Genomic DNA, 16,349 nt, shown 5'->3' with positions numbered 1-16,349 from the left:
TTTGTTGTTTCGTTTCACGTCAATTCCACATGTGTAGATAGAAAGCTCTCCCCTGCCGCCACTCAACTCAGATTAAAGTATACGACGCGAATCATATTTACCACTACCAACAGAAAGCCTCCTCTGATTGAAACCTTCATACGAAGATCACAGGCATCGTTCACCTACTTGGACTCTATTACGTAGAGCTGCACCAGCACATGACTCTCAGCAGATCTCGTGTTGGCTAATATAATATGCGCGCGCTAACTAGCATGCAACAGTGAAAGAAACTGTATTCAACAAATTATGCAAACCAAGAATGTAGAGAGGCTTGCGAACCGGACAAGTCACCAGTGCAAACCTTCTTAGTTATTCACAAATGCTATTTTTCTTTTCTTTCTTAAAAAATGGCAATAAAGTCTCAAAATGATGAATTAATAATAGCTAAGTCTTTAATAAAATTTTTTGTGAAAAGTTTCACACTCATCGTATAATTGTTTTTGCCCATTTTGTATCAATTTAAAAAATTCTTTGGTCATCCTCTGATTTGAATTTTATGATGAATCCTCAATTTGAATTGAAATTTTATTTTCTTCTTGCATCTAAAAGGATTACAAACCAATTCATATATATAATCACTAGCCTCATTACAAACCAATTCCTTAATAAATTATTTTACCCTTAACATCACTATTAGCAAAAGCAAAATTTAAAAATCCTTTTAGACCATTCATATATTTTCTTGTATTGCCAAATTTAGACATCCAATATTTATTCATTTATGTATAAAATAAAAGAATATTTACAACGTATTATATTTAAGCATAAAATTCAAACATATTTTTTATAATGCAAAAATAAAAGTATCAACATTCACAGCATAATTTAAGCAGAGAAAATAAATTTAATTTAAACATTAATTTAACATTTAAATTATTCCATATAGAGAATAAAAATATGTAATAAAAATTTAAATCTAATAAAATGCTACTACATAAATTCACATCATATTTCATCCTAAAATTTGCAGCGATGATTTTTTTTTAAAAAAAATGCGGGATTAACTATGGTTTTAAAAAACTTGTGGTAAGTTTCTACCACTACTATAATATGTTTTGTGGTAAAATTATAAATATTAATTCAAACAACTATAAAGAGAAATCTGAATTGCAAACTAATTATTATATTTCGAATATAAATATATTATTTGCAATTAAAACTTTTAAGTTTACAACTATATATTTGAATCGATATTTAGAATTAATTTTTAAAAAAATTTGTCAAGGACCTAACTGTTATTAATTTTATCTGTTAGGACTTACCTATCATTATCTCATATTTCTTTCTTTCAATTTTATCATTTTTTATCTTATAAACATGTTTTCTAAAATTTGACCCTTCATCAATTTCCTTTCCCTTTGTTCAAACCTTCAGTTTAATCATCAATTTCTTCCTTCTACCCAAGCGAAGAGTTTTGTTTCATTTGTTAGCAACCCTTTTTCTATTAGCAAACAATGATGTCATAGTTCTCACCAGCTTGGGTTAAAATAAAAAATTAGTTTTGAAATTTTTTTTCCAAAGGCATTTGGCACCCTAAATTTTTTTTAGAGTATTTTTGCCCTAAACTTTTTAAACAGCGCATTTTTTCCCACCATTAAATATAAGAAATGTTGATTATTAAACTGAAGTTTGATCAAAAGTTAAATAATATATTTACCCTGGAATTTTTACTTTAGGAGTGCTGGGTATCCTGAACTTTTGTTTGGCACTTATTTGCCCTGAAAGTTTAAAAAATGGAGCAATTTTGCCCTCTCTTCTTCTTCATTGTCCTCTTCCTCCTCCTCTTCTACTAACAAGCTCCTATACTACCATGAATTAGAGTCCAAATGCAAAGCTGGAAAAAATGGGTGTCTGAAATTTGCAAGTTTCATAAGAAGTCTTGCATTTGGTTTGGCACTTTCAGCCCCTAAAAATGACTGTACAAGCCCACAACGTTGTCGTTCTATCTGTGAAAGGCAAATCTGTCATTCTTAACTTTTCTTAGATTGTTGTCATCCTCCCCCGCCTTGTCGTGTGCTCCTTGCATAACAATCCAAACCACTGCTTTTGCCACCACCACCATGGTCAAGTTTGATGATGTGAAGCTCTCATAAGCGTCTAAGTTAAGGTTAGAGTCTACGAAATTGTCATAGTTGAGTAAGATAGTGAATTATCAAATATAGAAGAAGAGAGCTTCCATATGGTTGAGCTTATATGAATTGACTCAACAAATAGTTGATTGTTTCTGAGTATAAGTATAGGTTCAAATGTTTTGGAATTGCTTCTTGTTTTTCTCGCTTGCTGTTCATGAAATTATTCTTGCTGTTATTATTGATGTTAATGGAGGTTTTCTTGCTATCTAGGTGAAATTTTTAATTTTTTTTAAATGCCACATGGTTGCAAATGATAATTAAAATTAAAGTAACGATCGATATTAATAGTAAGACAATTGTTTTCACTTAAAAACTTTTAAAGTAAATAAATTCTAAACAAAAGTTCAGAATACCCAACATTCTTGAAGAAAAAGTTATAGGATAAATACCTTTGGTCAAACTTTAGTTTAAAAACTAATTTTTTTTATATTTAATGATGGGGTAAAAATACTATTTTTTTTAAAAAGTTTGGGGGGGAGATGCTCCAAAGAAAAATTTATGGTGCTAGGTGTCCTTAGAAAAAAAATTTTCAGATAAACTTGTCATTTAACGCCACCAAATTTAAGGGATATTAGTAAATATATACCGAAAATTAGAGTCAACCTATTTTCTAGTAGCTTTGCCTCCTATTGCAGCAACCGAAATGACAAATACTGCTATTACAGAGAGTTTATGTAACGTCGTTTATTAAACGATTATATATAAAAGCTATTTGTAAATAAAGGCAAGGATTTAAAAAAAATTATTAAACCGTTATATAAAAAACCATGTTATAATTAGCTAAATACTAAACAGTTATTTAAGATAACTATTTCGTATTTGTCTTAGTTTCACGAGCTTTGACATAATATTAAACTATTATGGGTAGAAAACTGTTTAATATTTCGTTAATTTATTAAATGATTTCTTTTATAGAATCGATTTATATATATTACTAAATGATTCGACTAAAGGAATTGTTTAGTATTTGATTTTTAAAAAACCTATCGACCTCTCCTTTCCCAAATTTTAAACACTCAGTTCAAACAAAAATCAAAGAGTCACCTTGCTCGAAACTTCCAAAACCCACCATTTATGGCCATTCTCCACCTTCCTCTACCATAGAAATGCCATGGGTCCATCATTGTTGTAGTCACTATTCGTGCTGGCAATGATTCTCTTATTGTGCCTCACTACTACAGAAAAGCTTTTAGAAGCGCCCATTTTAGAGTGTTTATAAAAAATAAAAAAACTCCTAAACAAGCATACGGAACATTCTAAAATGCTTTTCTGCATAAGCGCTATGGAACATTGTACCTTTGCGGGAGTGCTTATTAGATAATGCCTTTTGGACTGTGACTGCTAAAAAATGAAATAAAAATAACCGCATATAAAAGTGCCTCCTTTTAAAGCTCTCCAATAGGTTTAGTGAAAAATTAATTTAAAAACGAAAATAACCTAAGGGATGGCTTTTTCTAGGTGCACTTCTTTAGGTGACTTAGAAAAGTGAAAAACGTTCACTCTAACGGAACTTTTTTTTTTTTTATAGCACTCTAATAAGTTTAGAGAAAATTTAATTGAAAAAAAAAAAGAAATAACTGTGCAAAGCGCTTTCGCTCCTAAAAGTGCCGCTCTTCTAACGCACTTAACATCTCAAGCCTGAAAAAAATTTAAAATAAAAAATATTAAATTTTTGTTAACCTTCTAGATTGCTTTTTTGTAAAAGCGCTTGAGAAAGTTAATCAGTATATTAATCAGATAATAATAAAAAATTTATTTTATATTTAGTATATTTGATACTATTTGTATTTGATGTATTATAATTAATTAATTATGTTAATAATATAATAAATGATAATTTATCATATAATTTGATGAATTATAATTAGTAATTATATTAATAAAAATAATAAGTAAAATATTATTTTTCATTTTTAATACAGTATTGTATTCTAATTAATCATGCATTTAATTTTAATTTATTTTATTACTTTATATTAAATAATTAATAAAATAAAATAAAATAAGATTAATAAATTAAAAATTATTTTTAAAAAATTTGGTCATTATATTAAATGATTAGTTCAAAAAATCATTTACTATTATAACTAAAACAATAGAACATAAAAGGGTTGTCATGTTACAACCGTTTTATATTATATATATATATATATATGTATATTAAACGTTAATTTTACGGTCATAAGCAAAAAACTGTTTTATAAATTGATTCCTAATCAGATTTCTCCAAACCTCAAACTCATATTAAACGATTTTTTATTTAAAAACTGTTTAATAAAATAAGAATATTTAACAGTTAATTACCATTGAATAAAGGCTCTAATTATATTCAACATTGTATTATTCAACGTAACCATTTAATATTAAAAAATAATCATTTTATAAATTATTTTTTATAATAGTGCGCGTAAGTTTTTTAAGAAGATATGAGGACTATGGCTCAGGGCTTCAGGTCTCAGGTTTGGTGCCCGAAGAACCACGGTTCATTCAACCTTTTCATGTGGGCAAAAAGTGAAAAGTTCATTCAATTGTTTTGGTCACAGGAACATGTTTTAGGAGGTTAAAGCTCGGCCCCGCTTATTAAGGGCCGGTAGCCAATAATTTAGTTTCTTGAAAGGAGACACTAATTTAGTTTTATTGTTTAGCTTGCTCGATCCATAGATCGACTTCATCAATAGGCCCAGGAACCCAGGGGGTCGACTCAAACTGGGTCCATTATCAATTTAGATCCTGAATCATATGAAATTTTAAACATGGCCCAAAACGTTAATGAGCTTGGTAGTGTGAAAATAGATGGTGGATCCCTGGAGCCCTGCCCATGATATGCAAGCGTCATCTCTTTTGTCTCTTTGTCATATGTAAAAAGGCCGATGGGATTTGACAAGGAATTGGACATTTTTCCCTATACATACATACATACATACATACATACATACATATATATATATATTGTATGTGGAGTTAAAAGAATATTGAGTAACACTGGCTAAACCAGCTCAAGAAATTTTTTGTTGTTTCAATGAAGATGCATTTTCCATTAAAAAAAAAAAAAGAATGAGCAACGCTATCTCTAGTTTGTGAGTAACATAGTTTGCTAGGAATTTTATTTTATTGATATGGATAAATTGATGTTACAGCTGTTTTCTCTTTGTTTTTCCCCCCAACTAAAATAGTGGTTGACTGTATTGATTGAGGGGATGGGCAAGTCGTGTATGGACAGCATACGTGTCTTTCTTCTTGTTCTTGATCAGTCCAGACAATCTGGATGCGTGGCCTTCAATACGATGCATGTAAAGTTAAGTCGCAACTCACAAGAGAGATGAATTCATGAGAGGGGGAAGAGTGGGTGTGCTTTTGTTCTCTGCCTCTCTTCACGTTAAAAAATTATGAACAAGCATCTGTCTCAAGAGTATATTCCATTATTCTGATACAAACCATCAGGAGTTACAAAGGAAGAAGTGAGAACACATGAAACCAAGGCTGGCATTAAATGCAAGGATTCGCTCGGAGTTTCATATTCATGCTCATCTTGTCTTGCCAGGCCATTCTGTATACTACACCTGAACCTAACAAATTAGCTCCGTGATTGTAGTTAATACAAGTATTGGCTATCTCAATCATTTACACCATTAAAATATCAATCAATGATTTCGATAAATTTACTCATTTATTAATTTTAAATGAAGTATAAATTCATAATAATTGATCTAAATTTTAATGATTCAGATGATAATTGTCTATATTAAATACAGTCACGAATTTAAATCCTGTGAAATTCATGAGAGCCTTAGAGAGTTTGTTGTGAGCATTAAAGATTGATTCACATAATAAGGGGAACACAAGCAGGATAGATGAAGAATCCACGACAAACTTGGATCGGAACAAATGCTGGAAGTCGGAATGGGTGGCATAAATGGCTCAACTTTTTGATGGAACTGATCATCAATCTTAAAATAAATATAAAATAATAAAATATACTTCCGTTCAAAAATATTAAACATTTTTAACTAAATCTCATCCTCCAATAAAGTAGTTATCTACTTTTCAACTAACCCTATATTTTTATATTTACTCTTATTAAACACTCTACAATAAATATAAAGTCATTATCAATAGGGATACTTTAAAATAAGATAATAATTATACCTCAAAAGTTTAAAAATATCTTATATTTTTTAACATCAAACTCCTCAAAAAATTGCTTACATTTTTTAATGGAGGGAGTATATGATAATAATATTATGAATTTCTTCAAACAGTTGAATTATGTTTCATAAATTTTGTTATAATATATTTAAATAATATTTTAGAAAGTATGTGAATATAAATATGATTTAAAGTTTTTAAAATATTTTAAGTAATATATTTTATTTAAAGAATATTTTCTTCAAAAGTTCTTTAAAATTGGAGTCTGGTCCGGACTAGCGCCAAACCCCTTAATTTTATTAAATGTAATTTATTATAACTAAATTATTATAATTATAAAATTATTTTAGTTTTACACTCTTTCTGTTCAAAATATAAGATATTTTTAACTGAATTTCACTCCAAATAAAGTGATTACATACTTTTAAACTAACACTATCTTTTTATATTTACCTCTATTAAATAACGTACAATAAATATGAGTTTTTTATTAATAGGGGTATTTTTAAAAAAAGACAATGATTATATCTTGAAAGATTAAAAATGTCTTATATTTTTTAACATCCAACTCCTCAAAAAATGTCTTATATTTTTAACAGAGAGAGTATTAATTATTTAAAATGTTTTAATTAATATATTTTATATAAATTTAATTTCTGAAAATTATATTTTCATATGTTTAATATAAAATTTTATGGTTATTTAAATTAGAATTAATTTTAAAATAAATACACAATAATTATAAGAAAAATATATGATAATAATATTATATTATAATTTTCTTCAAATAATTGTATGTCATAATATTTTATAATATATTTAAATATTACATTAAAAAGTATGTGAATATAAATATCATTTAGAGTTTTAAAAAATATTAGTTTTTTGAATTACGGAGTCTGGTCTGAATTCGTAATTAAATTACTATAATTATAAAATTATTTGAATTATATATTGTTATTCAATATGTTTTTAAGTAGTATATTTTATTTTAAAAATATATTATATAAATGGAATTTCTAAAAAAATATATTTAATATAAAAAATTTTATTTATGGAGTCTTCAAAAAATTTCTATCTGAATTATAAAAAAATTATTTTATCAAATAATTTAACCAATAGTTGATCTAATTTAATATTTTTTTATTAATATTGTATTTTTAATATTATTTTACATGTTTCAACATTATTCCTGATTTTAATATATTAAAACAGCGTCTAGCCCAAATGAAGACTAGATGCCGTAATGCATGCATTTTTATTATGGAGTCTGGTCTGTAGGTGGACTAGACTCTACAATTGTATGATTATGAGAATTTTATTTCAATTACAATTAATCTTAAAATAAATATACAATAATTTTTAAAAAATTATATGATAATAATATTATACTTTTCTTCAAGTAATTATATTTTAAAATTTTTTTAATATATTTAAAGAATATCTAAAATTTTTTAAAAAATAATAGTTCTAAATAATATATTTTATTTTAAAAAGTATTTTGTGGAAATTGGATTTCAGAAAGTTATGTTTTCATATATTTAATTTAAAATATTTCATTTATGGAGTCTTCGTACCAGACTTTTTAACAAAATTGAAACTTTAATTTAGTAATATAATCATAATTCATTTATAATAAAACATAATAAATGTTGGTAATAATTTTTATCAATCAAATTTAATTATATTATTACCAAAATATTATTTATTAAAATTTATTTTATTCATGTTCTTCAAATAACATAAAACGAAAATTGATCTGCAGGAGAACTAATTATATTTTGACTTGGAGAATAATTAAGGTAGCTTGTTTTGGAAGGAAAGGTGGGTTTTGAATTGTTTTATTGGTTCTGATCCATGTCGCATGAAAAGCTATAATACATGAATATTTTTTTAAAAAAAAAAGTACACGCATTATGGCTTCTGTTATATTTTACACTAGAAGCCATAATTCATGGCTACGGAAAAAAAAAAAAAAGAATATGTATTATGACTTCTGATCCATTTTACTGAAGCCATAATAACTATCATCTATATATTTTTACTATTGTTATTTAAAATACTATTTTGCACTAGTAAACTGATAATTGTCAACTACTGCTGATTGCCAGCCCTTTATATGTTGCACCACAAGTTCCTTCCTCCCATGTGCCACTCAATTCCTCAAGCTGGCACCTTCAATTTCTACACTCTCGTTAAATGCTTATGTGTCTTGGGAGTGAACTCTCTCAAGTATGCATACAGAACACGAATCCTCTACCATTTCATTGTCTCGAGACTTGGATGGAAATTTCAATTTGTTATGGATGGCCAGTTGTATGATTGTATAATGAAACGTATTTTACAGGGAACGAGTGGAGATGAGAGATCCAAATTACTGAAACCGGCGGCAACTGAAAGATGAAAGTGAGGAATTAATGAGCGGTCCAATCATGTGCACTGTGGAAGAAAAGGACACTGACGTGATAGGGGAAGAGATGCATGCATGCTCGATGTTCATTTGTGAGGAGTAAAAATTGGTAGCGTTTATTATTAAAAAATGCTTTTCAAAAAATGTAGATCAGCCAATGGGAATCGCATATTATTGGCGTCTGTTGCTCCATCCATGATGCGTGTAAGTGTAACCACTAGAATTTTCTTCAAGTTTTTATCCCACTTTATCATTCACTTAGCTGCTCAACTATATAAATTTCGTTGTGTTGCACTTCGTTTATAATTTAGCACGTGTTTTTTAATGAATATCGAAGTAGAGGTAATATTTTTGTAGCGTATGTAATGCCATCATGATAATTGATCTAGAAAGTTTATCGTTCTATTTTAAAGTAACAATGCAAAATGTATATACATATATATTTTTATCATGAAACTACATATCTTATATCTTTTTTTTTTATTTGTAAATCAATTGAGTTAAATTTGTTCGACAAAGTTTTTGCTTCCATTAAATTTGTGCAATATCGTTTTCATTCAAACCTGGTATGCCTTCAGCGTGTATTTCCTGAAATTTTAGGAGAGAATCGTATTGTATTGTTACATCATTTATACTAGAAGTGGATTGAATTTGATATGCATTAATCCTTTCCGAGCACGAGATCGAGAAATCAACAAGACTACAAGAGTAACCACAGTGCTTGCATGATTTTAGTCACCAGAAGCAGAAGCGTGTCGTTTTAACTTGCTTGTCTCTACTGTTGATACAATGGGCACAAGACAGGATCATTTGAATAATTCAAAAGGCTGACCTTGAAAATGAAGTGTTGATGATGTACTGGAGAGGAAGAGAAAGACGCATCCGAGACAGAATTAAGACGATTGTTGGTTGGCAGTTGAGGTTGACTTTGAGAATGAAGAGCTGATGATTTAATATTGGAGAGGAAGGGAAAAATTCTTAGGAGAATTAACGACAAAAAAATTCTAAAATGTCATTACTTCAAAAAAAAAATTCCAAAATATCAATTTAATGATGGTTAGGTTTTGATATTTAAAAAAAAATTGCAAACAACTAGTTAAGTTGCAAATAATTAAAAATCTCAGCCATGGGAGAGCTAGGACATTTAAAACATAGATAATTCATTCACACACATATAGTCTCTTCATATATCTAATTATAAATTATAATTTATTAAACTTGTTGCATTCCTTATTACAAGTCTTATTAAGAAATTTTAGTTATAACTAAGACATCTTTTAGAGCAGCACCACTTACAAAATATTGAAATTACCTACCTGACTTAGTGCACGTTTGTATTTCGGTTGAATATAATTGATTACAAAAAAATTAATTAATATAATTAATTTTAATTATAATTGATTATGTTATAATGTAATTATGTTTGAATATTATTTTTCTAAAATTGATTCTGACATAATTAAAAATGTTTGGATATTTTAGTGAAAATTAATTTTAAATGTGTAAATTATAATAAAGTACATTGGTTTTAACATATATATTGTCTGATTAATAATGACAATTTAAATTACGTTATCTTTTAATATAATTTATATTAATATTAATATAATGTAATATTGTAATAAAATATATACATATATATATTATTCCCCTGGAGCCGTGGATGTCACACCAAATTACTAGAAAGCACCCAAAGAGGATCACCGAATCAAACTCAAAAGGCTTAAGGAAAGCACAAGAAAGACACAGTAGGAGGAGAGGATGCCGCATTAGATGGACTTGGATAGAGAAAATAGCAGAGAACGACCTTCGTGGAAGGGAACGGAGAGATGCACCGATGAACTCTAACAACAATTGCAGGTCAGAGATGGAGGATATGGAGATCGTAGATCAAACCAGGAGATGGGGTTGTAGCAAAGAAGAGACAAAGATCGTATCAGAGAGTTTTCACATTTTTGCGAGAATAAAGAAAAGTGATGGAGGCATCCTGGGTCTTATTTGGTAGATTAAAAATTCTAGTAGGTAATAATTGCCCCAACAGATACAATTGTTCATTGAAAGCTACTCTTTTGAGCTCGAGGCAAAACGTGGTTCTGGTCAAAAGAATCAATTTTGTGAAAAATGAGGTGTTTGGGTAATTTTTAGTAAAATTATATATGGTTTTGGTACACTTAATTGATTTTGGAACCATATCGCTTAATGAAGGTGAACATTTCTATGAACATATTTAATTAAGGGTAGCTAGAACCGGGGGGGGGGGAACTTTTACACACCAACTAGCTAGTTTTCAGTGTTTGCTTGATATGTATGTTTGAAATAACTTATATTTATAATTAAGAACGAAGAGGAAATATATTAGCTATTAGCTATTAGCTATTAGCTATTAAACCACCTTTTTAACATAAAAAGGTTTGAGTTATATTAGCTATTAGCCTATTACGGTATGACCCATATCATTCCACTTTATATACCAACTGAATTAATTACATGCGACTAGCTGTCATAATTTGTAATAAGGTGCACAATTTCATCAAGTTATCGTAAACTGTTAAAAGTTATGTCTAAAGTTTTTGTAGTTCGAGATTTATACTTCACCCAATAGTACTTCACATAAATTCTAAGATAAAGCTTGCTTTATCTAGTTCACATAAAAGAAATAAGTATCAGTGAGATCTCTCGATTATATTATTCACAATCATAAATTATCAAAACTGAAAAATTTATACGTGGGTGAATAGATTTGAAACCTCTTCATATCTTTCCTTAATATATATATTTCTACGTACTCAATATCATCCGTCAGGTTTAATTATTTATTTGGTTTATTAGTGTAAGGTTGGTAATTAAGACATAAGAATAAATATATTATTCATTATCTATCATTTAAACGCTTTTGAAATAATCAGGTTTGACCATGCATGCATTCGGAACAAAATAAATACAAATTAGTTGGGAGTTGACATGGTTGACTTTGAAATGACATGCGTTGATAATATGATGGAGAGGGGGAGAAATAAAGAAGCTCGGCACATGCAGATCAAGGGAAAGGAAATTAATTTCACCAAACCAAAACCAGTGGCTGAAGGATATTAAATTATTAATTCGATTTTAAGGCATTAATACTCTTAGGCCATGTTTGGTATTGATGGAAGAGTTTTTAATGGAATCGAAATCAAAATTGGAATCGGAATTGAAATTGGAATTGAAATAGAATTGAATTTAAAAGTGTGTTTGGTATGATGATGGAATCCTGATATAATTTTAATAAAATATAAGTACTTAAAATAAGAAAAGACTAAAGTATCCTTTTTAAAATTAAAAAAAATTATATTGGAGGAGAGAGAAGGGGCAAACTGGAGAAAGGGAACCATGGAATTGGATTCCATGATGCATGTGATGGAATTGGATTCTGCCAAATTTCCTTGAATTCTGATTCCAAAGAATCATAATTATTGCATATCAAATACACATGTTAACAGATTCCATATCCAATTCCATTTCTTTCTCCATGATTCCAAGCTATCAAACGGGGCCTTAGTGACTTAGCCAACAATTTCCCCGCTTCTCTTTCTAATGACTCATACGGTAAAAACGCAGCTTTTGTCCCCCAATGGCAAGTAACTTGACAAAGATTTTCATTCCATGTAAAATACCAAGAGACACTTTTAATGCACTGGTGACACCTAGCCAGCCAGCCAGCGCAACGCGACCTTTTATCACCTTCGCTTTTTGTTTTTTTTTTCCTGCATACATATCAATAAAATGAACCAATTCACACAATTAACCACAGCGCAGCCACGCTCTTATTTAATATGCAAGATGAGTTACATTATTGCCCTGTATCTAGCTACCACAGCTCACATTCCTTAAATGAAGACGACGACGTTGGGTAAGCTACTAACTGTGAACTCGATACCCACGGCCATGCCAGGCTGACACAACACGGTGACGGTGGCGTTCGGATTTTACTGACTCGGGGAAGCAAGAAAACTCTTTGCGTCACATGCGCAAGGTGTGACTAGAAAGTGGCCTTTGTTTTTCATCTTGCCAATAAAGTTTAACACGAAAGTTGGAAAAGAGATCAGTTTGTTGGGGGTTGAGCTATATTGACACTTGTCAAACTCGTCCTCATCATCATTCATACCCCCCGTCCTCTTATCCCTCCTTATATATATATATATATATATATTACCACCCCATGCCTTGTTCTGCATCGATCTTTCCTTCTCTCATGGAGCCTCTCACTTTACTCTGCATTGTTCCGGCGTTGTATCTGTGCTTCATGATGTGGAAGGTGTTCGACGAGAGAAAAGACCGCGAGTGCTTCATTTTAGATTACCAGTGCTATAAGCCGCCGGATGACAGAAAGCTTGGCACTGAATTTTGCGGCAAGATCATCGCCAGGAATCCTTACTTGGGCCTCGACGAGTACAAGTTCCTGCTCAAAGCCATAGTCAGCTCCGGCATTGGCGAGCAAACTTACGCCCCAAGGAACTTCTTCTTGGGCCGCGAAGCCCAGCCCACCCTAGAGGATGCCCGCTTGGAACTGGACGAGTTCTTCCACGACGCCATCGCCAAGCTCTTGTCCAGATCACGGCTTTCTCCCTCCGACATAGATGTCCTCGTCGTCAACGTCTCCCTGTCCGCCGCCGTCCCCTCCTTGTCGTCCCGCATCGTTAACCATTACAAAATGAGGGATGACATCAAAGCTTACAATCTCACTGGGATGGGTTGCAGCGCCAGCCTCATTTCTCTGGACGTAATCAACAATATTTTCAAGACCCAGAAGAACAAGCTGGCTCTCCTGGTGACTTCGGAGTCTCTGAGTCCAAACTGGTATTCTGGAAAGGACAAGTCTATGATTCTCGCGAACTGTTTGTTCCGTACCGGTGGGTGTGCTATTCTCTTGACAAACAAGAGGAGTCTGAAGCACAGGGTCATGTTGAGACTCAAGTGCCTGGTGAGAACTCATCACGGGGCCAGAGACGAGTCATTCGGGTGCTGCATGCAAAAGGAAGACGAGGAAGGACGGCCGGGTTTTCACCTCGGGAAGTCTCTCCCAAAAGCAGCTACGAGGGCCTTTGTTGATAATTTAAGGGTTATGTCCCCCAAGATTTTGCCCATTGGAGAGTTGATGAGATTCATGGTGATGTCCCTTGTGAAGAAGCTCACCAAAAATAGTAGCGCCAAGACCTCAAGCGGGGGAATGGCCAAATCGCCATTGAATTTCAAGGCCGGGGTTGATCATTTTTGCTTGCACACAGGAGGAAAGGCAGTGATTGAGGGGGTGGGAAAGAGCTTGGATCTGAATGAGTATGATCTGGAGCCAGCAAGGATGACATTGCACCGTTTTGGGAACACGTCGGCGAGTAGCCTCTGGTATGTGTTGGGGTACATGGAGGCCAAGAAGCGGCTGAAGAAAGGAGAGAGAATACTGATGATAAGCTTCGGTGCAGGCTTTAAATGCAATAGCTGTTTGTGGGAGGTCATGAGGCATCTTGAGGACGCCAATGTGTGGGAAGATTGTATTGATGAGTATCCACCACAGTGCTTGGCCAATCCTTTCTTGGAGAAGTATGGCTGGATCCACCAACTTGAGGATCTGGAAAACGTCCAAATGCCTGATTTTCTGAGCTGAGCTCTGTCATCATCTCTGATTTTACAGAGAAGCTGAAGAAGAAGAAAGAAAAGGGGGCATGTATAAGGGAAACTATACCCTATAGCGCTGGAGTGGTTGGACGGGGGTGGAGATTTGTATATGATAATAAGTTATCACTTATATCAATTATCATCAATCTCCACAACATCCTGCACCGCCATTTTCATTGTTTCTGTGAATTTGGTTTCTATTTTGCTGTGTTGTACACTATATGTCATTGTTGGATACCGCACTGTTTAAGGGGTTATGGTGATAATTATTAACGGGAACAGATTATGAAAACAACATTTTACTGATCTATTGTCCCTTTATATATAATTATTTTTACTATTTCGTTTTAATATCTGAATGCTAACTTTTTAAATAATCTAGCTCTATATATGCATACTGCTCAACATTGTTTGATCTCCACTGATTTTCAGTTTCTGCTCAAGTTAATTTCTGCCTTTCAATTACATGCCCCACTTATTCCTGAACTGATCAATTACCACATTCAAATAAATTCTCGGTAGAATCGTACTTGACAAGTCCATATCACAAAAATTACTTGAAATTGCCACGAGCACGACTCTTCACATCTGTCCTGTTATATTTTTGGATGTGAGACTTGCATTTCCGAATGGATGGGGAAAAATGAATCATGGCTTTCTCTCATGGTTGGAACTTTGCCCACAAGTCACGGAGCACAACATATTGTCAATTTGGCACGGCATAATTAATAAAAGTAGGATATCTGATTTGTCGTCTCTGAGAAAGCTAAACGACGATTGGCCGTAAAGGGGAGAGAAGAGCACAATTTTGGAGAATTGGCAGTTTTACAGGGAAACGCAATAAATTATAGGGAAGGAGACATTCACGAATGGGGCAAACCGAGTGATGGACCCTACCAACCACCTCGAGGACAGTTCAGCTGCAGCTGCATTCAAGTTTAAGTGAATTACTACAGGAAACAGCAACCCAGGGTGCGAGAAGGGATGGGAAAATGACATAAGAATTAATTGTTGGCTGTGTGTCAACTACAGAGAGTTGGATGGGTTGCGCAACCGATTCAGCACTCCAAATTCAAATGCAAATTATTTTTTAATCATACATCTATTTCATTTATGGTTCCTTTTGAAAAAATAAATAACTTGAATTTATTTTAACAAACCTTTTAATAAATAAAACTGAATTTAAATTCGATAACTATACTTAATACATGTACTCATCCAAACCTTTAAAATTTATTTCAATAGTTATGAACATATGCTTCATTTGAGATTAACGAATGAATAAATTTATCCGAATCGTTGATTAAAATTTTAAGAATTTAAATGATATAAGTATTCAATATCTGTACAAAATATAATTATCCAATTTAAATTTGAGTTGGCTCACATTGACAACTCTAACTAGTATTTTTTATTTTATTTTTCCTTCCAACTGAAATGTACATCTGGGCTTTGTCAATCTTTTCACGGACAGTTAATAGGTTTCTTCGGCCTTTTCTGGAAAAAAAAAAAAGACATTTCTAAGGGCCTCGCAAGCCCAACGGAGCCCATTCATTTCATGAGGAAAGACCCTCAGAAAAATCTTATGAATCCACTATTAATTTTTCTTTAAGCCCAGGAGAATCTCATGTATTTTTATAAAACTCAAGAGATGGAAGCTATATTTCATAAATTATGATTTTTTTTACACTTTTTATATTTTATATTAATACTCATATTTAAATATTTTAAATTTCAAATGAACAAATAATTGAATTTTTCATTCATAAGGATCAAATTTTAAATCATTACCCGTGATTGTTATATATATATATATATATATATTGTCATGAAATTGTTACATATTCCATTAGACAAAGCTCAAAGAAGACAAATAATATGACTGAGGTAAATAGCCAAGTACACATGACTGTTAACTGTTATATGAAACAGTATCGAAATTTAATTTAATACTATTATGTGCTGTGTGA

At 31.4% G+C, this 16,349-nt stretch overlaps 1 protein-coding gene across 1 annotated transcript; it reads left to right on the top strand.

Annotated features, from left to right (window-relative positions):
* The first annotated feature begins 12,947 nt into the window (after positions 1 to 12,947).
* On the top strand, positions 12,948 to 14,687 carry LOC129315983 (3-ketoacyl-CoA synthase 3-like). Its single transcript, XM_054960186.1, has one exon. The coding sequence runs from the start codon at positions 12,962 to 12,964 to the stop codon at positions 14,366 to 14,368; it is 1,407 nt and encodes a 468-aa protein (XP_054816161.1). The 5' UTR covers positions 12,948 to 12,961; the 3' UTR covers positions 14,369 to 14,687.
* The last annotated feature ends 1,662 nt before the right edge of the window (positions 14,688 to 16,349 follow it).

This window comes from Prosopis cineraria, unplaced genomic scaffold (genome assembly GCF_029017545.1).
Source record: "Prosopis cineraria cultivar Desert tree isolate PC_DT_omini unplaced genomic scaffold, ASM2901754v1 PC7, whole genome shotgun sequence".
Classification (NCBI taxonomy): domain Eukaryota; kingdom Viridiplantae; phylum Streptophyta; class Magnoliopsida; order Fabales; family Fabaceae; genus Prosopis; species Prosopis cineraria.
The sequence above is the reverse complement of the archived record's forward strand: the minus strand, read 5'-3'. Positions and strand labels throughout refer to the sequence as shown.